Below are 18375 nucleotides of genomic sequence, written 5' to 3'. Positions count from 1 at the left end.
CTCTAAAACACAATAGTGTCGACAGAAAAAAATGGGACAATTGACTCAACCTAGATTCCACAGATTTTAGTTTTGCTTTGTAAAACAAACTTGATAAAGGGTCAAGTTTTGTTTGTTCAATAAACAAGTACGACTACATAAACACTTTCAACGCATTTGTACAACATCACACATTGTCAAAGCACTGACAAGGCAAATAAATTATTGCATCCGTTTTAAAAAAAACAAAAAAAAACAACATATCTTTTACAATCACAGTTTCATGAAATTGCAAACATACATTTTCCATAAAAAAGAATGATTCTTGTAGTTGAGGGAATTATGAAACACAGGCAGTGAACTCAGAGAAACAATTAAAAACACTGCAAATTCACGCGAAAAGTGGGTCAGAACTCGTGGCACTTTAACTACGAATACTCAAATCCTGGCAGTAGGAGTTGCTTTGGTTTATGGAAGAAATTTAAGAACCGTGGTTCTTTGAAGACTGAATGAAAACCATCTCCAGGAAGAGTTGGCACTGTTACATAACGTAAGGCTTTTGGTGTATTTTTATATGTGAAAAGTGCTTCTTCAGCCCAGAAGTGGTCAGAGAAAACAAAGCAGCACCTCAAAATCCTGCTCTGAAGAAAAAGTTTCAAACATCCTAAAAAAGAAATCACATAATTTGATTTGTTTTGGTCTAACCTGAGGTACCGTAAAGTCCATGTATAATTTAAAGCAAACATCCCATCAGAATGTAACACTACTAGAGTTAACGGATGTGACGTTCGACAACAGGAAACAGAACATGAGTAAAAGCAATCACATCTTCCTGATCGGTAAAGGCAGTGAATATCCAGCAGGTGTTGATGTAGTGTTTCCAACCATCTGCTGTCTCCCATTAACTTAAAAAAAAAGTGCTGAACTTAAAATTCTGATGTGTAAAACTGCTCTAAAATCCTTTATTATGTGTTTGCTGGAATTACTGTAGAAACATAGGTGCATATTTTTGATATAAAACTCTGCAAACACTGTAAAAACCACCTGTGAATGACAACTCTCGAGCTCTTCATATTCCTTAAGTGTGAATACTGCAAATATCTTAAATGTATACTTCAATTTACAGAGGTAGTCCTCTACTTAAATTTTTTTTGTGCACTGGGTTAAAATGTCTTTTAGAGCGGTGCAACGTCTGCCGCTTCAGTTCGGGTTTTCTTCGTGTTTCATGCGGAGATAGACCTGCTCCTCTTCTTCTCAGCCTCCGCTCTGTCCTCCTCCGTGATGGCCCACGGTTGGATCTTCCCGCTGCCGAATATGGTGTAGACGAGAGCACCGCCGACATTGATCCCGGCCGCCAACCAGAACACCTTCCTCCAGCCTGCCAGGGTGTGCTGACAACCACAGAAGAGGAAGAGGAGACATCAGCGGTGCACTACGTCACTGACCTGTTATGTACAGTAACGCTGTAACTCTCATAATCACTGATGGTGAGAAAAAGTCTGTGTAGAAAGTAAAGGTGTCTATTCTGGCATTCAACAATAAACAATGAAAGATAGAAACGTAAACTCCCAATCAAATTAATGAAGGATCTTGGAGGCTGTCAAGGGAAGTTTTTCTGTTCTACTGACACGTAAAGTACTTTTTAGAGACTTACATCTTCAGTAAAGTATCCTGTAACAATTGGTGCCAAGACTCCAGGAATCGTCCCAAATGTGTTGGTGAATCCCAGAAGGAATCCAGCATACCTGCAGGAAAGAGGAGATGATATTCTTCAGAATTTATCTATAATACAAAGACAGTGAGAGAGTAAGTTATCAGCTTAAAATGTATGACTAATATAATGTACGTTACATCACTGTTGCTCGATTTAATTTATTGTGTCAGTCGTACTTTATGTGTCACAGTCTTAATTCATGAGTCAGAGGGACCAAAACTGGATGATTTTTTTGAAACACACATCTTCATGTGCCTGAGTCTTAGAAAACACACTCTGGTTTCAGGTTCTGTCTTATCATTCTAAACCTGAATAACTTTAATATATATATATATAGACAAAACACACATGTGAAGGCATCCCTTTGGACCTTCGGGGAATTAAAAAAGACTGAATTTGTGAGAAGGTGAATGAAACCCACCGAGGTGCGATGTCTATTTGGTTCATATAGATTCCGGCGGCGGTGACCCCTCCTATGGACGTGGAGAGTGTGAGGAAGGTGATGGTGAGGATGTGGTTGCAGCCGACGTAACTCACGGCCACGAGGCAACCGGCAGCCGGCAACAGACCTGCAGAGAGGAGAGGACACACCAGTAAATATCACTGATACCACTGGTTCTCTTGAATGACATTTACTGTGGTCTCTTCTCTCCTTTGTGTCATTTCATTTCAACAACCAGGATCAACACCACAAGAGGGCAGCATTACTCCATTTAACGAAGTGTGAGCCATCAAACGTGGTCGAATGTTTGTAGTCTCCAAATAATAAATTAATGTGTCTTTAAAATATTGGTAAAAGAAAGGTTTCCTTACCCAAGATAGTAAAGAGCTTACGGACGACTGTGACACTGTACACTCTCCTCTCGATAAGGTAGTCGGCTGCGACACCGGACAGGTTGGAGACAATCCAGGCACCGAGGTACGGCAGCGCGGAGAGGAAGCCGTTCTGGAAGGAGAAAAAAACTCAGAGATGTTGGAAAGAAACTGAGCCACCATCGATGTCACTACGGTTTATTTTTTATTCTTTTTAACATGAAACAGAGACACAAACACATCAAATCCTCACCGATTGTAGGTCAAAGTGCAAGATGAGGTCCATGTAGGTGGGCAGGGAGGTGAGCAGGGTGTAGTAGGACCAGTTTGAACACATCTGGGCGAGGATGACAGCCCACAGAGGAACTGACAGCAGCATGGACACCAGGGGAACGGACCAGCCGTGACCTGTGCCCTGCAGGTTCAGATCAGATTAATGACAACATCCTCAGAAAACACTACACATAAATGTCAGAAATATCCCATAACCAAAACTGATTTCTCACTGATATTATTACACCATAAAAAAGATTATTCAAAAGATTTGCTATTTGTTATTTACATGTGTGGACAAGGAAGCTGTAATCGAGGTTTAAGAAAGAAAAGATGATTCTGTTCCATGTTTTCGGTTTTTTTTAAAGGCATACTGACCTGTCATGATCTTTGTATTTAAAATATTAACAGCTAAATTCAAAACGACAGCTACAGGGGAGAGAAAGTAATGCAAAAGAAAGAAGAGTGAGGGAATTGGAAAAAGGAAGTATGAGAGGGAACTTCAAAATAACACAGAGAGCAGATAAACTTGTCACAGTGGAACAGAAGAGTGACGTCACACTCGGTTTCAATACATCTGAAACTCTCATTCTCACTTTCTGACTCACAGCGAGACTCAGTTATGAATTGAATCAGTCAACAATCTTCACAGTTTGGGGGTTTTGGTTTAGATGTTTCCTGTTATATTTTGTGGTTTTTCCCGTATGTTCCTCTTTTCCAGTTACACAATAGAAAATGTAGATCGAGACACGTGCGATACACGACTGTTAATGTTTCATATGTACCTGAGGTCCGATGGAGTTTATGATGTAATCTCTCTCCTCTTCGCTGATCCGGCGATGGGTGCGAGGGTCATCGGATACTAAAGCAAACCAGAAGATCGACCAGATGCAGCCGGCCCCTCCTGAGTGAGACACACAGAGACAGTTAAACCTTTTATTGCAAAAGGCAGGTGAATAATTAAAGGAACAGCGCCAGTATTCAGCTTGAGGTTAGCAGAGCATCACGCTGCTGATCAGTTATTGTGCAAAGATGTGCACGTTACCTTAAATTCCCACAGAGAATTGTCAAAGCATTACTTTTGTGTAGCCTCAGTGTGTGATGATGTACGTGAGTGTGTTGATTGTATTTGGGTTTGTGTTTCCCTCCCTCACCACAGATGTAGAAGACAGTGGGCCAGCCTAACGTCTGGCAGATGTACCCGGTAAGCGGCAGAGCCAAAAAGGCTCCGAAGTTGGACCCGGATCCCGACAGGGCCATCAGACGAGAGCGTTCCAACGGAGGAGCCCACCGAGCCCACATGGCCATCATGGCCGGGAACGTCACACCCTGGGGAGGAAACATGGAGGCAGGAAGTCAGACAGGAGATTAAAGATTTCCTCCACAATAACACATATATATCAAATTTAACATTTTAATATTTAGTTTGTTAGTATGCTAACTCTCAGGTTCAACGCACACTCACCTCCCCAAAGCCCTCCAGCGCTCGCAGTGCAAACAGCCAGTATGATCCCATCTGGGCAGCCAGAGGGGTGAGCAGAGTGAGAGCAGCGGTGCCCAGAACACCCAAACCCAAGAAGATAGACCCACCATAGTGACCCGCCAGGTAGCCGCCGGGGATCTGTGTGCACAGATAGCCAAAGAAGAAGGCTCCCAGCAGCCAGCCCTGAGTCTCAGAGTCCCACGGATACTGAGGGACCTGGGAGAAGAGGACGGACAGAGGGTGTATTTTACATCGAATTTAAGGTGAGTTTTCAAACAAAGGCCTGGTCCTGATCTTATCACAGAGGTTATATACAGTATGTCTTTATTATAAACGTAAAAATAGGGTCAAAGAAGATTGTATTGACATCTATTCTGAGATCCACATTCATAGTATATGAAGAAAGGCTGACTATTATCAATAATGCACAGACTGGAATTTTCCTGTCATTAGCTTGAAGCACCTGCACTTTCCCCCTCTCAGGTCTGTAACGTTAACATAACCTCCTTCATTTTAAAGACACAAACTGACTGACAACATGAGATCTTGATAATAAAAATGTTTTTAAATTGTGTTACCCCGGCAGGTTGTGCAATATGATCGCTAGTGTTTTCCATCCCTGGCTGCAGTGGACAAGCGTGGAAGACGCTGCCGTTCTTGGCTGGTTCAGGGTCAGTTGTGTTCACCATGACGACCATGGCAACGCTGAGGTTGACCCGGAGAGCGTAGACCACGGCGAAGCCGAGGCTCATCAGGATGGCCAGGTTGAGGCGGGTCGAGCAGCACTGTGGATGGGCTGGATAGAAGACAACAACATTAACATGGAGTCTGTTTCTTTATGGGCTGAGAAAGTTATCCTTCTTTTTAAAGTGCTACTTCTTAAAACACATTCATATATCTGAAATAAACCCAAAGATATTTAAAAAGATTCGACTAAAGTTGTACTTAAAATTAACACTTTCAGTTCATTTTATTTGTTTGCTTTGAGAATAACATGGGGAAGTCTCTTGATCACTCTTTAGTGTTAAACTTTTTTGTGTCTCTGTAAATATTGCTTTTAAATTTGAAAGACATCCACTCTCACTCCCTTCCTCTAAAGGGGACAGAGCTTCTGCCATCATCCAACCCTAACCCTGCTGAGGAAAAAAGACTGTTTGAGTCAGTGTTGTCTTTTAATTCTTTTCTAAAAACAAACCTTTATCAGAAAGCTGCCCTGATTTTATCTAATTTGCCTCCTTATCGTATTGGCTTAAAATGTTTGTGTATTAGATTTTAAATCTTCTGTTCTTGTAGATTGTGTCACTCATTTTTGTAATTTATTTCAGTATCTATATCATGTATGTTATTTCTCTCTATGTAGGAAAATATTGTCTAACATCTACTTTGTTGTGCTTTGTGTTCATCCATGTATTAAGAGCTGTCAATCAACTAGTAAGTAATAGTAGCTTCCAAATGTTCTCTCTTGAATGAATTTGGATGTGAGTAAACATTTTATTCTGTTTTAACTCTGTCTGAATCCTGACAGAGTAAGAGCTAATTCTACTGCCTTTCTTTGTCTTTATGTCAGAAGCACATGATTCAGAGTGCCATCAGTTTTACTACAAAATCTGATGGTCAGCTTCCTCATCAAGTTATTACATAACAGGTAATCTCTAACCAGTGATGTGCTGATGTGTGACCTGAGAAACATGCTGACTAACCAGAATGACAGTCCTGTCAGCTACATAATGAGAAGGTACATAGCAGATTATTGTGCAGCAGTCATTACTGTAAACACCTTTTTCCACTTTGTAAACAGAAGCCGAGACTGCTTCAATTAAGATATATAAGCAGGGATAGCTTAGCTTCTTCATAGCTTCATTGCAAATCGCAATATATGGTCTGTTTATGTCGAAAGCTACATTGAATCAAACAGAGAAAAACATCAAAACGTGGCAAAAACTGTGGTTCAGTCATCAGCAGAAAAGGCAACAAAGATAGAAAAGTACTGCTGCATATTAAACTTCCCAGAGCAATATGTTAAGTAGCTGATGTGAGAATCTCTTTGTTTGCATCACACATATAATATACACAGGGTATATTACCATTATAATAATCATTTTCATTATTCAAATAGCTGATAAGGTGCTTTAAAAATACAGTTGTTTGTTATTATTATTACTTTAATTATGATCGGAAATTGTCTCCGTTGCTAGGTGGTTACTGAGGGTAAGATCAGCCTTCTCTCTGGGATAGTAAACTACGTTTCATTACACATAGGAGTCTGACATGACACACTGTTTTCCATTAGACAGACCCCATCTAGTTCCATCAAAACAGAGATATCACTCTCATAAAGTCAGTTAATTTGAGAGTTGATTGCTCAACAACATGGACACATTTCATTACGTCTAATATTTTGTTAGCAACAGCTGTATAATTGCATTTAAGGTTGAGCTTTAATAACAACACTTCGGGCAAAGGTAAACCTCAGTCTTGATTAATATTACATATTAAATCTGAACCGGACACTCTGAACACCTGCGACACAGATAAACACACCTGCATCATTTTCGATGAGGGGCTCCTCGTCCTCGCTCTCGTCAGACCGCGCTGAGTTGATGGAGTAGCCATTTGGTGTCGTCATGGTGCTCAGCTGACCCAGGAAATATCAAGTCTGTAAAGTGATGTCACTGAATCATGGTGTGCTGGAAACCTGCGGGGTTGATGAAGACATTCATTAGAAAAACACAGTCACCCAAACACAAAGAGGATGTGAGATAAAACACATGACAGGCAAGTACATACAAGAAGTCAAGTGACACAACACATCAGCACTTTTGACTATAAACCCTGTCAGCCAGCAGGTTTTTACAAAATAAGGTCTCACACACACACACACGCACAAATAATTCTTGATTTGACAAAGATGTTGGAGGAGTTTGATCAAAGCTGCACTTACAAGAGTAACTGATGCTCAGAGCGGCTCCACTGCAGAACCAGGACACGGAATGATGAAGATGGTGAAGAAGTTCAGAGGGCGTTCATCGCTTGTACTTCACCTAACTGGAACCTGTGGGCATGAAATACAAAGGTCAAACTCAAACTAAACACTGGTTTTGCTGTGGTCTGGGAAAAGCTTCAAACTTTTAAGGAACTGAGGAAACCACCCGCGGCACTGGTTCAACACATCTCTCTTTCCCTGCTTACCAAAAGGTTTCACACAGCGACGAACTTATCCACTGTTACTCTGTTTCATCCCATCACTGCCCATTCTATGCAGATCAACCAGCTTCATTATTTCATCCGTCTATTAGTCTAAGCAGGGTCATCAGCCTTCCCCGCCGCCGCCATGGTGGGATTTTTCTTGCTTTATCATAAAATCTCCCTCTAGAGTCTGAGCGTCAGGGGCTTTCTGACAGGACTGTATGATCACATATGATCTGCTGTGATAAGCATGATCTAAATTCACTTGTCTCTCCTGCTTGAACAGGTAAGTAGATTTTAATACAGACTCCAAAAGTAAAAAGAACTTTTTAAAGAATGCAATGTCTAATCGGCAAATCCATCATCTCCCCAATATCAGTATATCAGCATCATCCCTTAAAAATTCCATCAGTATTGGCACCCGTTACTGATATTGGATCAATTTGTCCCAACTTGAGACGAAACCGTCCAGTAGATTTGTCTGTGAAAGTATTCTGAGTTTCATTTCTTACACTTGCTGCTGTTTATTGTGTCAGAGCAGAAAAGCGACTGCAGATGTGGAAACCCTTTTTCTAAAGACCGCTAATCAGGAACTGAGAAAACTATTTTTGTTTGTAGCTGTGATGATAATGCCATTTATTTCCCATCATACAACAACTTTTTGGGGCCCTGCTGAGATTCACAACACCAAAAAGTTGAGAATTTCTTATGACAGCAGAGCTACAGTCAGTTATCAAATCACAGTACATGATTTGACAAGAAAGCACAGAAATCTTCTGAAGCTGCTTGTCTCTGGTTATCACATCAATAAACAGTTATGGTGACGGTGACTGACCCTTAAATTATCACTGTACAGCATTCACACCATCATCTTTCCAGTAAACCTCAGCAGGTTTCACATTTAAAGTCAATACGTATTGACTGAAGGAAACTAACCAACGCTCTGATGCTTAATGCACAAATGTTGATTCGACTAAAAGCAACAGCAGCTTTGAAGCGTCCGTACAAAAATGTGTTTGTCAGCACATACCAGACCAGCACCAGAGTGTGTTAGTGCATTCCTAATCTGCTGATCTTTTGATCAATCAAGCGATTACTCATTTTGTCTGTAAAATGTTAGATACATAACAGCCGATGCTTGTCACAGGGTCCGTACACCTTCTTAAGTGTAAGATTCAAACTCTTTTCAAGCGCTTTCCAGACACCTGGAGCAAAACTTTCCAGACTCTCAAAGCCTTAATCATCACATATTAATTGTAACTATGAATGTAATTACAACAAATAGAGTTTATAGAAATTCTTTCAACCACTTTAGTTATTTTACCAGCCATTCATATTAACTTTAACTCTATGTTTTGAGCATCTTATTTAATTCTTTCCTAATTTCTATGACAGGAGATAAACAAATATGACGACAGGATTGCATCAAAGTAATTATCAAAAGATTTTTGTATAACATGAGTGACTGTTTTGATGAAGCACCAGATTATGTTGAAAATTAAGCATTTTTCCATGACTATTTTCAAGGATATTCAAGCATCTTCCTAACCCTAAAAAACTCTGAAATGATATTTTATTAAAGGAGGCAGCACATGAGCTAACTGCTGCTCTCTATACTTTTTGCTGTGGTTATCTTTGACTGTTAGCAACTAACTCATTCTACCATGGAGGTAAGTGGCCCTATTAGCTGAGGGAAGTATCCCTGGTTGGCATGCTCACCTCAGCAAACCAATATATAGTCATCTCCAACATAATACACATAATACACACTTCTGTTTCTCAATATTCTATAATTTCACTTTAAAAAAATGTTTCAACTAAAATTCCAGGCATATCCAACGAATTAACCCTTCAAGCATCAGTTTGTGTACGAGAGGAAAGCAAACTAGAAATACTAGCTGTGTGGGATGACATGTGGCTCTCATTAGACACTGCTCTACCTGAACATGCACATAGTCAGTAATCCCCAGTGTTGGTTTTCATCTGTCTTTCTAGTTCCCTTAGTCAGTGAGACACTGTCAGTGTTGCGAATCCAAGGAACACATCGTCAAGTTAACTTTTCATTTCTGTCTTGAGTTTATCTGTTGGGTTTGTGTTGCAGACGCAGCTGCCAGCAAAACATGCTTGTACTGAATTTGTCGCTGAAGACTAAACTGTTTTCTTATCTGCTTTCATTGATGTTAAGATTTCACTGGCCAACACTTATACAGCATGTCTGAACCTGCCACCTCAGTATACTCCTGACCGTTTGAAATCCTCACGAGCATGTGCATTCCTCGAGCACAGAACTTCTGATGGCCACAGGGACTATTGGTAATCAACTCTTTGTTGTCAGGGCTGTGGTATGATGGGCCCAATGCACAAACTCACTCAAAGACTTACGTTTATTTTTTGTGTTTTCTCTAAGCAATTTGAGTGATTTAAAGCCCAGCGTATCACTCAGTCTGAAGGATTTCATACAAAAAAGGTAATTATTCCATGTCACGCCAATTGACGGGGTTGTATGCATGACAAAGCATTTACGATTTGCCATTACCACGTGAACCATGTCTGCAAGTGAATGTCTGTTCAACTATGTGTGTGTGATCATGAGATCCTCAGAAAAATAGGCCAGTTCACCTCTTCTTTTCTGAAACAATCAATGTATTATATATCATCACATTCCTTTTTTCTACTTCCTAGTTTGGGGTGAACTGGAGATGAAAAGGTCTGTTTTTACAAAGTGAGCGTTTGTTTTAAACTGACATCTGTTAAAATTTCAGGCTGAAACCGGCTTCCTATAACAATTATTTAATATGTTTGTCAATGTGTGACAGGGTTTTTTTAACTGAAGGGACAAGATTATCAAAAGTGCCAAGACAAATTATCAAAGCCAAAAGTAATGTTTTTAAATAGATTTTTTTTGTCAAACTAACACCATAAAAACATAGTATTCCATCTATTATAAATTGAAACATTAACTAATGCAAACTCTCTACCTTTTGTTACATCGAAGTACCAAATATTTGCTAACTTTAAAATGATTCACCAGTTATTAAATTGTGAACTAACAACCAACTCACCGACTAACCACAACAATGTCAAATATGACTGGATAATGCAAAAGTAATGGCGATAAACAACTCTCATACACAAGCGAAAATCATGAAGCTTTACCTGGATTATTACAAGTATTCACTGATCATTCAAATATGGACTCATTAATTCTATTACAACCAACTGATGACACTGAACAGTAACAAATACAGCAAAATACTGGCAACTGACAACTAATCAAACAAGTGTTGATAAAGGGCAATATGTCTTTAATATATACGACAGTGTTATGACTGTGTAAAAAACTAAATAAACATTCTGACCTTAAACGACAATATAATTTTAACACTGTTTTGCTTAGTTTATATTTGGCGGACCCTGCCACCTGTCTAGACTCAAACAGTGCTCTGCAGAAGTCATTTTCCTCGAGAACAGCTCGTTCATTCAGTTATGGAAAATATAAATATCTCTGAGTTTGTTTTATTACATCAGTAATACTGTAAATATTCATCTATTCTCCACAACTACATAGTGCCCCTTTAACCGCTGTGGAAACAAGTGGAATGTCTGTTATCATAGATGACATGCAAACCACAGCCACCTTTACTGTCTACAGGGCTAACAGTTTCAAGCTGGTTTAAGACAGGAAGGTCCCCTACTATCTGTGGATGTTTTCATTTTAGCATGAGACAGATGCAGATAAAACTATGACATGAAGAAAAAACAAACAGACGAGCTGCCTTCTTAACCAGATCAATGAATGCCAGCACACAAGACTTTTGTTAACCTGAAGTTACTAGGTTATACTGCAGCTTAGCTAGTTAGTTACCTAGCTATTACTATTTAACGAGCATTTTAATGGATGCCTCGTCAAACACAGCTTACCTTACAACAGCTTATATGTCAGAAACACTTGTTGGTTAAGGTAGTATGGTCCGTTGTAGCGAACGTCAAGGAGAATTAAACAATGAACTCGAGGAATTGTGCCATGTCTCAACCGGTGAGACAACAAATGAGCGGAGCTGTTGTTGTGGCTGATTTTCACTAAAAGAAAAAAACTGTCATATGACCACGCAGCGCTTTGAAGAAACGTCGATCTACAAAACCATCGGAGAAGCTGCGCAACGACATAAACGAGCTCGTATGTTTTATAAGTCTGGAAAGCGGAAGTGACGTCTCGGCAGCTGACCAACGGCCGGTCCGCCCTCCTCTCATGTTCGCTTTCAGTTACTGCTCTCTGTCAAGTCCTGGCGAGCTAGCCTTCAAAAGTTATGATTAGAAATACAAACAAACAAACAAACAAACAAACAAACAAACAAACAAACAAAAAGCTAAAATCTGCTGTTAACTGCTGCTAAGTGTTCGCTCAAACGCCTTCATTTAACAGTGTAAAGCTCGTCGAGCTAGTATGAAACACATTTCCGCACTGCTACTACCGTTTTAATGTGTTGTTATGGCAACCAGTAGACATCCTGTGTGTTGTGGGCTGAAGCAAACACACACATCGGCTGCCAGGAGTTAGTAAACGCTGCCTACTTAACCTTTTTTTTCACCTGCAAATTGTCCATCTGTTGTCGTATCATGGCCCATTACAAAGTGAGTATTTGTTGGTGCATGCTATCTGTCGTTGTATATTATTATTTTTTTACACGGTAAAGTTAGCTAGCTAGCATCATAGCGACGAACTCAAGGCAGTGAACGCATCTCACTTCAGGTTTTCGTCTGTGTCCTCTCGCTACTTTTGTTTATTTTAAACTCAAATCCACACCGCAAACCCACATCATTATAAACATGTCAGAAACGTGTTGCTTATTCATTTAACCCAGGTATTGTCTTCTGTTTCAGGCCTCAGAATCGAAGCGAGAACAGTTCAGAAGATATCTGGAGAAATCTGGAGTCCTTGACACCATAACAAGTGGTAGGTAAACATGGAATTCAGAGGCATTATTTAGCGTGTAAATATGTATTCACTGTATGCTGTGAAACCCATCTGCTCCGCTGCTTTTTGTTTTTTACCATTTTGTTTCTGTTTTGCAGTTTTAGTGGCACTTTATGAAGAGACTGACAAACCCAACAATGCACTGGAGTATCCTTCTCTTAAGTATGCAGATTTATACAAACTATTTTGTGGCAATGAAAAGGTCTTTGTGTGCCTGAAGTGATCATCCATCCTGGACTATAAAATAATGTGTTTTTAGTAGGACAAATAGCACTTTAGTTTGGTCACCTGAGTGCATGCTAAATACTCTGATAAATGAGAATGTGGCCTATTAATTAACCTTGAAATGCCAGAATTTTTTGTCCAAGGTTTCTGCAAGGATGCTGTTTGCCTGAAAGCAGTGTTCCCGTTTTGTTAACATGGCATCCGATATGGGAAAGACTCAATCACTGTCAATACAGGTTTCTTTATGCACTTTACTAACCTGTAAATGGGAAGGCAATTCTCATGACATAATTCACAGAAAAGTTGTGTGTTGTTCCAGACTTCCAGAGACAATCCTAGCTCGAATGTTACATTCACAGGAGGTATGATTGTACTTTGGAACATGGACAGCCACTGGAGTTGATATCCGCCAGTGATAGTGAAGCACAGCATTTTTCCCTGTAGATCTATTTCTGGTATGTTTAGCTGTTATTTAGGTGGCCTGTGTGTGAGTGCACTGTTGTCTGTGTTGCCTTCCTCTAGGGAACAAACGTGCCACGTGGAAACAGATTGGACATTGATTTTAAAGTGTGACTGTTGAATCCACTGCTAGATAATTGAATCCAGCGAATCGGGCTTCACTGTATTGCACTTTGGTGGGTTGCTGTCTGTCTCAAAACCTTAAATACCCTTTTATACAGTAGGCAGAAACTAATCAAACCAATCATATTTCTTTACATGCTCGGCCCCAGAAAGGAACCCTGTTGTTTGATAGTGTCCTTGCCGAGCCTGGGCCATCTTGCATGGTTAAAATGAAAGATTTCTGTAGACTGAATGTTGAGAGCCCATGTTCACTTTAACCACCTCCTCAGTTTCATTAAGCTTCACCTCGGCGCGACTGGTCCAGAGCCAGTAGACGCTGAGGCCCTTCGCATGGAGCTGGCTGATCTACAACAGAAATTCAACCTGCTCATGGAAGAGAACAAAGAGCTGAAAAACAAGGTGAGACGCTGGTAAAATGAGTCGGAATTTACACATAAACCTTGTACTGTAACCTTTAACCTCCACCTTAATATCATTTTGCAGCTGATGCAATATGAACCATCACCTGAAAATGGAGCAGCAGAGTGAAAGGTGGAGTTAACTGTGGCTTTCTTGGTTGGAAAAAAAAAAAGAAGAAGATGGAAAAAGTTGAAACAATAGCATTTTGAAGAATATAAACATGTTTATTACATAATAGTGGATGTACAGTGACTACAAACAATCACTGTTATTTTTGTTATATAACACAAAGCAACTTTTTGCTTTGTCAACAAATAAAAATGTTTTTCTCAGCATTTGGCATTCGTCATTCTCTCAATATCCTTGTTTAAAAATGGACCCCCTCCTTCCATTCTCGATCATTTACCTGAAATAAATGAAGGGTTTCCCCGCCAGTCTAAGGCCGAACTAAAGTAAAATCAATGGAGAGCATCAAAACGTACAACATTACAGATCTTATAGTTGTAGTTAGCAATTTTTTATCATTAATCGTATTTGTTATTATCTTTATTATTATGCGCTCTAGCTTTTTGAAATTTTTGTACACAGATATGGTAATAATGCTCTAAAATACTGTGATATTCCCTTTTTTTAAATTCAAAAAATATTTTTCTCCCAAATCCCCAGCTAAACACATGCACCTAAACTTTCCACAAACTCAGGGAAAACACTGTAAATGTTTATTTATTTTCAAAAGAATTACTACATAATTTTTAATAGAATTTTCTTAAATGTTTCTCAAAGATATTGTAATTGATATCAAAAGCGTGACTGACAATCAAGTAAAAAAGTATTTTTTAATATTAAAAAAATGTATTCCAAGTTTGATGCGTATGTGCTTGAAGGCAAATTGAAGTGATTGATGAGAACAAATTAGTTACCAACGAAAAGATTTGTAGGACTCATTTTTCCATTGTGACCGAGTCGACGTGAACTGAACTATTTTTATCTTTCACATTTTTGCTGAAGAACTCTCAGACATGTTGGAATGGGTTGGATTTAATCAGGCAGTGCTCTATCCGGTTGCGTAACAGCACTATGCAACCTCAAACAGCATTATGGATCCGTGGTTCATTTTTCCATTCCCCTCTAATCATTTAGATGGAACGGCTGCATACAGCCAAATCTTTAAACGTCCCTCTGAGTCTCTGCCGCAGACCTGTTAATGTGAAGAAAAAACAAAATGTTCATAAGTTTGTTCTAAATACAACTGGAAAAAAGCTTTTCAAGAGTATAATCCTCATAGCAGTGGGTTTGTGTTTTTTTTTATTGTGTTACAGTGCAGAAATAAAGTGTTCACATAACTTGCAGCCAAACATCTCATTTAGAGTTTCTGTCATCGAGCACACAGTCTGTTGTTTAAATCTGCAGATCAGTCGGAGCTCGTCGGCTGCTGCCACTGCTCGCTGCTGACACCCGTCGGTTTGGAGATGTGGCGGTGGGGCTGTTGCTCTCACGACTGTGTCGAGACACAGAGCTCAGCTCTCCGGCAGAGTCAGGACTCTGGGACCTGCTCGGTCTCTTAATGTCCGATTTAGAGAGCATCCTTGCTCGGGGGCCGACACAGCTGCTGCGAAGCTTGATGCTGTTGCCCCCGTGGTAGGAGTCTCCACTGTCTGAGCCGTTCCCCTCCACCAGAGTGGAGCAGTTCCACGGTGGACTGACCCTCCGTGGCTTCCTCCCAATGCCTGACAGTGTCGTGCAGGAGGAGGTGTCTGCCACAGGGAGAGTGGGATACTCTGAGCGTGCACACTCCATATCCTCGTGATGGGGCGAAGATTCCTCTGGCTCTTCGTGTTTGTCTGCTGGAGGAGAGCGGGTCTCGCTGCTTGTGTTGTTGGAGTTGCTGTTTTGCTCCGTTGGGCTCGGCACTCCCTCCTTGCTGTCTTTGTGGCTGTCCGGCTTCGCACCAGGGTCCCCTTGTATTGGGACGAAGGCAGAGGAGGCGCTGAGCAGAGGGTATGTAGGACCATTACCCTGCTTCTCCAGCAGTAATGTGTATCCACACGGCGCTGTAGGAATGGTAGTCTTGCGACCCACCGACGTGCCCATGGAAACCTGATGAACAACTGAGTTCTTTTTGGACTTGTTGACGTAGTAATCGTCAAGATCGTCCTTCAGGTGTGGGTAGAAGTCCAGGATGCCCTTCTTGATCTTCTTGAATCCCAGGTGCATGATCTCCAGCAGGCTGAGGAAGAGGGAGATGCAGGCGATCAGCTGCATGAACATCATGAACACGGTTTTCTCAGTGGGCCTGGAGACGAAGCAGTCCACCACGTTTGGACATGGCTCCCTTTCACACTTGTAAAGAGGTCTCAGGCGGTGCCCGTAGATCATGTACTGACCCATCATGAAGCTCACCTCCACCAAGGAGCGGGTAACAATGTGGGCCACGTAAGTGCACAGCAGAGACCCCCTCAGAGGTGCTTTGTTGAGCTTCCCCTGCTCCAGCTGCCTCATCTCCTTCTCAATTCTCCTCCGCACTTCCACCAGCTCGGCATCCACCGCCTCCATTTCCCGACGGAGAGCCACCTTCTTGCAGTGGCGCTCCTTCTCCAGAGCCCGCAGCTGGTAGATGGCGTGGCCCATGTACACCAGGGAGGGCGAGGACACAAAGATCACCTGCAGCACCCAGTAGCGGATGAGGGAGATGGGGAAGGCCTGGTCGTAGCACACGTTGCGGCAGCCGGGCTGCTCGGTGTTGCAGATGAAGTCCGACTGCTCGTCGTTCCACACGTCCTCTGCCGCTACGCCGAGCACCAACATCCGGAATATAAACAGGATGGTGAGCCAGATCTTGCCCACCATGGTGGAGTGGATGTGCACCTCCTCCAAGATCCCTCCAAGGAAGTTCCAGTCTCCCATTTTTTACACGAGCTGTGCTGTAATGATGGAGGAAGACATCTGAGTCATGATTGTTGCTATAGCACACTGGTCCTGGATGTTTGAGGCAGAAACTGAGTTTGAATCCAAAAATGATATATTGGTCTGTGGTAGGATGTTAACGATCCCCTGATCCAGACTGATACATGGATTGAATGATTGATTCCAGTGTGATCGATGCAGAGTGAAAACATCAATCCATATCATGATGTTTAACATGTGCCCTCATTTTATGATTCATTTGATACTTTTGTTCAGTGTTTTTGTGTACAAGTTATTTTTCATGTGTGAGTCAATTTCAAGTTGAGCTTTACTGGACCAGATAAAATTATTGATGGATTGTTTTTTAAAAGGCCCCTGAATTGAATCAAATGGAAATTATATCGTAGTAGATTTTGTGATATCTGCAAATATTGTATCATTATCCAAAGCATAGATATCATATTGTAGCATGAAAAACAATCAGGATTTACATTTTTTTTTTAACTTGATTTTTTAGAAACAGGAATAGAGTTACTTTTTTTAAAGAACAAAATAGTACAATATAGTTTTGGAGATGTTAAATAAAAGTTAATGTCAGGTATGAACATGAGAGTTTGTCCCTGCTGTTAATCTGTGCATCAAACATCCACTGACTATTGTAAAGCAGAATATCGACTTTATACTTTTTTCTTATGAGATTGTAAACAGCAAAACTAATTTGTAAAATTAGCCCCAAAAGCATATAAAATAGTTCAAATTAGCCCCCCACTGCCTTCAGATATATTGGTAAAACTGGCGATTGTTAATCATTAGACATCACGAATCAAGTTAAACAATCAAGCGGAGACCAATAATTATAATCTATGATGTTGTTAATAGGAAACTTACAAAAACTGAGTGTCTTCCCACAACAAAGGGCAGTAAAATATCAAACTCTATAAAACTGATATATTTGGCAAACTAATCAGATAAAATTACATGGATTCCTCATAAAAATGTCATTTATTTTAAAATGAGTAACTTACCGTTCATCCCAGATATGAAATGTAACAACGGCCTTTTGGCAGAATGCTGCTGATGCTGTTGATCACAACCCTACAAGCACATCTTTAATCCTGGGTTCCCTCTTGTCAAAGGTTAAATGTCACAGTGGCAGAAGTTTCAGTCTCCACTGTTGGTGAAAACTGAGCAAAAACAAATGACCCCTGCCGCCTCTGGTTGTTCACAAGTTATAGCCCATGAAAGGCAGAAACGATCAATACCGCAGCCGAGCTGTGCTGCTGCCATGTACCTCGCAGCAGTGTGATGGACCGGCTGAGTCATTAGGGGTGAAATGTGTTACAAAATATTCCATCGTTTCATTCGACGCCCAGTCCAGGTTGAACTTAAATCACCGTGAACTTGTTTGATCCTCACGCAGGACAGAAGTGGTGCACTGGGTTGGCACCAATGATCAGCAGCATCTGTGGATCATATGGAATACTTCAGCAATTAATCAATTAGACTGAACATGAATCTGCAACTTTTTTAGACAGTCAACGAATCGCTTTATTTTCTTTTGAAAACAAACTGTCGAACTGTCATTGGTTGATAGTGGTGATCCAACTCTTTTAGTTGACTTCAGCTTTGACTTTACAGATCGTAGGTCAGTCAGTCTTTTCAGTGTATTCAGGGTTTTCTTGGTTCAGCCTGTTCTGTAACCAGCCCTGTCCTCTCACCTCGGCGCTGCCACTGTACTTGTTAAATCGATGTTATTTTTCAGCCCGGTGATCAATGGGGCACGTCCGATTTCATACATGGTTGCTTCTGTGAATCCAATTTAAGTTATTCCTCACAGCTACT

The 18375-nt window shown here is 40.8% G+C and overlaps 3 protein-coding genes across 3 annotated transcripts; 1 reads left to right on the top strand and 2 right to left on the bottom strand.

Annotated features, from left to right (window-relative positions):
* Positions 1-50: 50 nt before the first annotated feature.
* Positions 51-11662, bottom strand: si:ch1073-513e17.1 (sialin). Its single transcript, XM_037093369.1, has 12 exons — positions 11370-11662; positions 7204-7314; positions 6804-6957; positions 4841-5058; positions 4245-4478; positions 3934-4108; positions 3565-3683; positions 2760-2921; positions 2507-2639; positions 2115-2262; positions 1634-1724; positions 51-1370 (listed from the first exon to the last, which is right to left on the bottom strand). The coding sequence occupies exons 3-12, from the start codon at positions 6886-6888 to the stop codon at positions 1203-1205; spliced, it is 1533 nt and encodes a 510-aa protein (XP_036949264.1). The 5' UTR covers positions 6889-6957; positions 7204-7314; positions 11370-11662; the 3' UTR covers positions 51-1202.
* A 195-nt stretch (positions 11663-11857) lies between these two features.
* LOC119016983 (c-Myc-binding protein-like) lies at positions 11858-13790 on the top strand. The gene is made up of 5 exons (XM_037093372.1): positions 11858-12080; positions 12330-12402; positions 12522-12570; positions 13500-13629; positions 13714-13790. The coding sequence occupies exons 1-5, from the start codon at positions 12066-12068 to the stop codon at positions 13756-13758; spliced, it is 312 nt and encodes a 103-aa protein (XP_036949267.1). The 5' UTR covers positions 11858-12065; the 3' UTR covers positions 13759-13790.
* On the bottom strand, positions 13752-17991 carry LOC119016982 (gap junction alpha-9 protein-like). The gene is made up of 2 exons (XM_037093371.1): positions 17559-17991; positions 13752-16550 (listed from the first exon to the last, which is right to left on the bottom strand). The coding sequence occupies exon 2, from the start codon at positions 16531-16533 to the stop codon at positions 15028-15030; it is 1506 nt and encodes a 501-aa protein (XP_036949266.1). The 5' UTR covers positions 16534-16550; positions 17559-17991; the 3' UTR covers positions 13752-15027.
* Positions 17992-18375: the final 384 nt, after the last annotated feature.

The sequence above is a fragment of the Acanthopagrus latus genome, chromosome 3, assembly GCF_904848185.1.
Source record: "Acanthopagrus latus isolate v.2019 chromosome 3, fAcaLat1.1, whole genome shotgun sequence".
NCBI classification, from domain to species: domain Eukaryota; kingdom Metazoa; phylum Chordata; class Actinopteri; order Spariformes; family Sparidae; genus Acanthopagrus; species Acanthopagrus latus.
The sequence above is the reverse complement of the archived record's forward strand: the minus strand, read 5'-3'. Positions and strand labels throughout refer to the sequence as shown.